The sequence below is a fragment of the Watersipora subatra genome, chromosome 7, assembly GCF_963576615.1.
Source record: "Watersipora subatra chromosome 7, tzWatSuba1.1, whole genome shotgun sequence".
Lineage (NCBI taxonomy): Eukaryota > Metazoa > Bryozoa > Gymnolaemata > Cheilostomatida > Watersiporidae > Watersipora > Watersipora subatra.
The window spans coordinates 48,448,024-48,455,741 of NC_088714.1; the positions used below are offsets into that span (position 1 = coordinate 48,448,024).

At 32.9% G+C, this 7,718-nt stretch overlaps 1 protein-coding gene across 1 annotated transcript; it reads right to left on the reverse strand.

Moving 5' to 3' along the window:
* Positions 1–371: 371 nt before the first annotated feature.
* On the reverse strand, positions 372–1,337 carry LOC137400844 (uncharacterized). The gene has a single exon (XM_068087187.1). The coding sequence runs from the start codon at positions 1,335–1,337 to the stop codon at positions 372–374; it is 966 nt and encodes a 321-aa protein (XP_067943288.1).
* Positions 1,338–7,718: the final 6,381 nt, after the last annotated feature.

The window sequence follows — 7,718 nt, forward strand, 5'->3', positions numbered from 1 at the left end:
CTGGACTTTTGTGAGAAGATGTGCCTTCAGTAGTTAGGGCAGATGTTGATGGTTCGCTTAGAACAGGTGAAGGAATAGGATTATTACCTTGAAGATTTTCATACTCTTCTGTATTGTCAGTAGGTGCTGCTGCCTCAAACATATCATTAGTAAAAACCCCACGGTCTGTTGGGAAAATTCCACTCTTCCTAAATCCGCCTAAGGCATTTGCTGGAACTGACGCTTTGATATAGGCCTTACCAAATAAGGTTGCTACTTGGTCCAATGACACTACATGGCCGGGATTATTTAGAAGCCATATCTCAACTTCCTTAGCATAGTAGGTGCTGAGTGGACCCATCACAGACACATCCATGGGCTGCATGCGGTGGCTACAGTGTGGTGGCAAGCATAATATGGTAACTCCATTGTCTTTTGCCTTTTGTATCACAGGGATATTTTGTGTGAGTTTTGTGGCCATCAAGTATCAGCAAAGCTGGGTTGCTCAAGATAGACCCAGTGTGTTTGAGAAAGTGGTCAAACCACATTTCAAACAGATGGCTTTGCATCCATCCAGAAGGGTGTGTGACACAAAGGGAATCTGGCGGGGCCCCTAACTTGAAATGAGGCTTCATGCGAACACGAGGAAAAATTATCATGGGAGGGACAAACATTCCAGCTGCATTCATACACATTACTGCAGTGCTCAAGGTACCCCGTTCAGCTGATGTCAGGGAGCCCACCTGTTTTTTTCCGCGAAGAGAAACCACTTTAGAGGTTTTGGCCTGCACTGTAGTTACACCTGTCTCATCCACATTAAATATCCTACTTGTTGGAAATTTTTTAGCATCCTGAATACTCTCCAAGAGGTCAAAGAATGAAGATACAGATTGCCTGTTGAAACCTCGGGCTCGTGCTTCGGAGGTAGCCTCAGGGCTTCTCAGTGACAAGTTATGCCTACTCATGAAACTTCTCATCCAATCCCAACCAGCCTGTTTTGACTCATGGTTGAATGGATGGTGAATGTCGTTGCTCTCAGCATATTGATACGCTAAACTACGCAGCCCAGTTGTAGTTAGACCATACAACATACCATCCATGGACTTGACATAGGCTACAAGCTTCGCCTCTTGATCAATTGTAAATGTAGTTTGTCTACTACCCAGTCCTTTACTGGTTCCTTGGAATAGTTTGTTGCCATCCTTACACCGGTGCTCTAATGTGCTCTTTGGAACATCGTACTTCTTTGCTGCACTCAGGTATCCACATTTGCCTTCCTTTACATCAGCTATTGCTTTAAGCATAGAATCCTTATCCCATGACTGCCTGTTGGTCTTTCTTACATAATTCCGTGGCATAATGGCACCTAGAAAGTGTAAAGAAATGAGGGTTTACAGCTTGAGGTAAAATGGGATAGCATTGGGTAAAATGGGATACATGGTATCCCATTTTACCCAATACTCTTACCCTATAAATTTCATGTGTAAAAAGAAAGTGAATGAATAAATCGTTTTTAAATCCTATGCCATCTGCAGCTTAAACATCAAAAAGGTTGTGTAGGTTATTACAGATTATAAAATAGACAATTTGAGATTCAATGACTAGTCACATGACCTTTGGTTTTTGCAAGAAACTTTGAAAAATATGAAAAACTTACCTCAAATTTTCTGATCATGAGAAAATGAAATATGACCTTGACATTCAGTGAGCATAGATCATTGGCTTTCCCTCTCTGTGAATTTGGAGTTGCTACCTCCTTCTTATATACAAAATATTGCCCTATCCCATTTTACCTCAATATCCCGTTATACCCCCACTTCCCCTACGTCCTGTAAAAAAACACTAGGTTCAGGTACTCAAAATGTGATGTCCTAATTCTCATTTAGTCTTAGGTCGTTGATCCCTTTTGCTGCCATTGAGGCTGCATTTTTCTGTGACAATCGGTGCTGTTAAACCCGGAGAGGGCTAATAATAAATTAAGATTCTAGATAATCAACAATGCCCGCGAGCGTGTTAACGCCGACCAATACAAACACATGTTCTGGATTAATTAATTATGCTTCAATAAATGTACTGTCGTTGATAAAGGTAATGAAATCACATCGATTAAACTATGACCTGCGGTTGCGCGGCCCTTGGACTAAATGTCAATCGCACTTTTGCAAGATCACGCAATGCTCGAAATTAATTAGTCTCAGTCGTCATCCTCAACATCACATTAAAAATAAAGAGCTAGTACATAATATCATCGGAAAATATAGTATGGTTCTTGGAGTCTGAGGTACTTATCATAGAAATAATATGTACATAGAGAACTAATAAACCGATTCCTTTGTCATCTTCATTCGTTCTCTGGAGTTGTCCTATCTTCGCCTGCCACTAGTGTCATTATCGTAGTTGATAAATAAGCGGTAAGAGCACACAACAACGAATATGAAAATTGTGACGTCACAATTTTCGAGATTAGGCCAGTAAACTTTTTTGCGGTAGAGCTCTGGGGAAATCCTATAAACACCAACCAATGTCTGTCTCACCATGGCAAACAATAGCTCATCCGAAAGCCAAGACTGTGATGTATTGAAATACATGATAAAAAAATTATGTAATTTATGTGCTTTAAGGTCTTTGTATAGTGCAATGATTTTGCTGCAAAAAACATATAATGAATCGAATACTTTTTACTACTGTATAAAAACCTGCCATTGGTTCTTCAAGGTTTAACAACAATTTTACTACGTGCTCTATGGTGCTCAAATTATTACAGACAAAAAATGCTGGCTTTCATGATGTACATATTCAATATATTTGTACTGCACTTGAAAAACACCACTCTAATTGTAGGTTAAGCTAGTGGCCATTTTGTGTTAATATATTGTTTTCAAACCACTGGCTTAACCAGTGGTTTGAAAAGTGGTTTGTCCTGGGCACCAACTTGACTATCTTTACCATCCAATCTTTTTTGTCTGTTTTTTAAGTGGTAAACAGAGTTTTGTATATAAAAATTGCTTTTTGTACTAATATGTACTAATGTAGAGATAAAATAAATAATTGTAGTATACATACTTTCCAGGATATTTAGTGTTTCTCAAGAGAAGTATTGCTGCTTTCTCAAGTAACTCCTAAAATATAATATTTTATTGCAAAACATCTCTATGCAGAATTAACTGTCAAACAATGCTAATGCAATTAAAAGCAATGCAGTAAATTATTTGAAAAATTAGACTAACTTTTTTCAAGTTGGTAATGTTTGAAAATTAAAAAGCACAAGAAAATAGAGCATGAAAATTTAGTGCCCTTTGCATCCATTAAAAACCATCAAATAATCCTGCTAAATAAAAGCGACAATGAGTTCTGGTAGAAACAAAACATGCATACCGCCATAAGCTCTCGAACTTTAGCAAGATCCTTTTTAAATGAAACGCGAATAGAGCAATCAGATATGCCAAAATATCTCAAATGTTCTACAGTTCTTTCACTTGTGCTGGCTTGTACTTTGCTGAACTTTTGGTTGCCATTTGGTTTTGATGATGCCATAGCTTAAAAGCCTGTCCAAAATTATAGCAATAAGTCTACATTGATTAGGTTTTACTTAAAATTACTGAGATTATTCAATGCAAGAAAGCAGAATTGTTGCATAAATGCAATAATTTATGCTGTTATTGAACTGAGTATTGAACTAAGTATTGAACTAAGTATTGAACTGAGTATTAAACTAAGTATTAAACTAAGTATTGAACTGAATATTGAACTGAATATTGAACTGAGTATTGAACTGAGTATTGAACTAAGTATTAAACTAAGTATTAAACTAAGTATTGAACTGAGTATTGAACTGAGTATTGAACTGAGTATTGAACTAAGTATTAAACTGAGTATTGAACTGAGTATTAAACTAAGTATTAAACTGAGTATTGAACTGAGTATTGAACTAAGTATTGAACTAAATATTGAATTAAGTATTAAACTAAGTATTAAACTAAGTATTGAACCAAGTATTAAACTAAGTATTAAACTAAGTATTGAACTAAGTATTGAACTAAGTATTGAACTAAGTATTGAACTGAGTATTAAACTAAGTATTGAACTGAGTATTGAACTGAGTATTGAACTAAGTATTGAACTGAGTAGTGAACTAAATATTGAATTAAGTATTGAACTAAGTATTGAACTAAGTATTGAACTGAGTATTAAACTAAGTATTAAACTAAGTATTAAACTAAGTATTAAACTAAGTATTAAACTAAGTATTAAACTAAGTATTGAACTAAGTATTGAACTAAGTATTGAACTGAGTATTAAACTAAGTATTGAACTGAGTATTGAACTGAGTATTGAACTAAGTATTGAACTGAGTAGTGAACTAAATATTGAATTAAGTATTGAACTAAGTATTGAACTAAGTATTGAACTAAGTATTGAACTAAGTATTGAACTAAGTATTGAACTAAGTATTGAACTAAGTATTGAACTGAGTATTGAACTGAGTATTGAACTGAGTATTGAACTGAGTATTGAACTGAGTATTGAACTAATTATTGAATTAAGTATTGAACTAAGTATTAAACTAAGTGTTTAGTAAGAATTGAATTTAAGTTGAACTAAATCTTTGAAACATATTTCTAACTCATTAACAGACAAGGATTTGAACATTAACATTTCTTGGCTTTTTCAACTTTCCAAAATTTCTTCAACATTTATAATAATTCATATTACTAACAATATTTTTCAATTGACTTGATGCTAAACTCTTTCAATAACGTTATCAACCAGTAATACCTTTTTCATTTTATAAAGTTAAAACAGATTTTTTGTTATATTTTTGTATAACTTATATCACTCGCTATATTGTTTTACGCTTGTTAATAATTGTATTTGTTTACAACATAAATCATAGAATATCTTTTTCTAATTTGATCATGAGAATTGTAATTTAGATTATACGCAGCTGCCTACAAAGAATGAGTAATCATACTTTGCATAAACTATTAGTTGACCATTCCTAGTAACTAAACATTAGCGATAATCCGCTAGTATATTATAAGTTCTAGTGTCAGCTTTACTTAGCCAGTGTAGTTAAGATGGTTGTGAAATATAATGAAAATACTTAAACGTAGCCAATGAAAAACACAAAAATGAACTCTATTAGAATGTAAAGGGTTCTATAGTGGGGTTTTAATCAAGGTTGTTATAATCTAGTTAGACTCCATTTGATGGTAAAATAATAGAAAACAGCATGAATATTTAAAAATCAAAGGAAAAAAGCAATATAAATAAACGGCGATAGTGTTAGTTGTCACTTACATGTACTAAAAGACAAGCTCAAATGTTGCAGATCTTCTTTCCTCATACAAGTTCCTTACCAAACAGAGCTGAAACTTCAATTCATTCTATAATCTTATAATTTAGGATAACATATGCAATTTAGGTTTAAAAGCAAAATTTAATCATTCAGCTATCTTTTCAGCTTCATTTAAACACACAATGAATTATATGGATTTTATAAAACTAAAAGCTGACATCAACTTTGAGAAACTTTAGCACCTTCTCGCAAACAGCACCAACTAATGATGTAACTAGACAAAACATTATAATAGGTGTCGTTTTCAACATACTTTGTCTTGCTAACTTCATGAAAAAGACACTATATTTTAATGTGATTAATAGTATCTCTTTGAGCCAATAGCATTTCTTTTGTTGTTCAAAATAAAGGCCAAACCAAAACTGTGTGGTTCACTCTTTCCAGTTGAGCCTCAGATCGAATTTTAGTTGTTTCCTTCTGTACAATTAAGCAAGCTAAGCTAATCAAAAATTGCAAAAAAACCTTTTACTTTTTTGATATTTTCTATAGAAAAAAAAAGTCAATAACTTTAAATTTTTGATAAACATCAAAAGCTATGATTTTTGAAAAAAAAATCGATCTTTACAAATGTTTGACAGCAATAGTCTAACAGGCACTTTGACTCCAAAAAGAACAACCATGCATTAAAAGCACTTACTGGCAAAAACTCTAGAGTAGTCACGTGAACGTTTTTTTATAAGTTAACACAATAAGTTCAGTAAATTAGTACAGTAAATGCAGTGTAAATTAGACTGATGTAGATGGCGTGTTAAAAGAAGGCAAAAACAATGATACAATCCAATGGTTTATGAGGTAAAATACTAGACAAGGAACCGGAGCAAAAGTATGAGTTAGACAACGGTCACATTTTAGTACCAGTAGTAGTAGTTATTGGTTGTTTATGCCATGGAGACCACGGCAGTTTGATTCAAAAATTATTATTTTACCTTAAATAGAATCTCAAAAGCTAGAACTAAAATTGTTAGATGCGTAGAAAAGTTTTTCATATATTGCACAGTAAACTGAGACTTGTAGGGCTGTTCTCTGATGCTTTTAAAACATTGTTGCAGGTACTCAGCCATAGACATGCCCAATCTAATTTGGTAGAACTTTATTATCAGAAGACATTTGCACGTGAATCTTGAAAATGACATTATTTTTGGTTTTTCAATGTTGCTATTAACTAGACTAGACCATTTTTTACTACAGAATATATCTTCGTTCATATTGTTTTATGTTAGTTAACTTATGTTGGCTGTTTGCTTACGTTAGCTATTAGGTTATTGTAACGGCTAGCTCATGCCAACGGTTAACTTATGTTAGCTGTTAGCTAATGTTAACAGTTAACTTATGCCTGTGGGTTGCTTATATTATTGTAATTTTTGCTTGTGTTAGTTGTCAGTTATGTTATTTAATTGTTTAACCAGAATACATCAACGCATGCAAGAGAAATGTGGTGTTTTCTGAAATTAAAGATAATAATGAAGCCACATATTTGTGCAGAAACTTCTCATACAAAAAATATATTTTTATCACTTTATTATTGAAATTAAAAAACAAATTTTCACATCTGTTAGGTAAGCGTACAGGCAAAGTTGAGCAAAAACATTTAGATGTTACAATATCTTGACCTGTATATATATATCTGTATACATTTAATAGGCATTCATAATCTTATGTAATTATTTCTTAGAAAACATACCATAAAAATTGGTATAGTATTGTAGCAATATATTTCATACCTTCTGAATATATTTTTATATTTATGTAGCTGTGTTTAGAATTTCTGCAGTTTATCAAGCATATATGTGTTCGTTTATATTCATTCATAACTTTTCTCTGCTTTATAAAATTGCTTGCTTGTCCAATAACAGTTGTAGTAAAATAAGCAAGCTACTTTTGTTAATAGTCTGTGTCTTTTATTGATAATATAAACAAAAAGCTAAGACACATTGTATAATTCTTAAATCAGTGATAGATTACTATTGCTTACTACTTGCACTATTTAGAAGTAAGAATATGTACAGAAATGGTACAAATGAGATGGTGTACTGAAATTGAAAAAGAGTTGCATGCTTTTACGCTCTTTGCTGTTAACTTAAATCAGAAATGCTCAGTAAACCAGATTGTATGTATCATCAATATAGCTTGTACCCAACTGACCAGCCTCTCAATCTGTTGAGAACTTAGCAGCAATATCTGTAGATCTCTAAGATGATGATTTTATTGTGCTTAAGGGTAAAATAAAGTATTGTTGATCTGGAGTTGTGCTTTCTTTTAGAGCTACGCCGTAATCAAAACAGTTTTATGAGCAGAAACAATATAGTTGTACCTCACAAGTTACAAATACAAAATTAAAGTGTCTAATGGGAATGAGTGTACTATAAAAAGAAAAACTTTT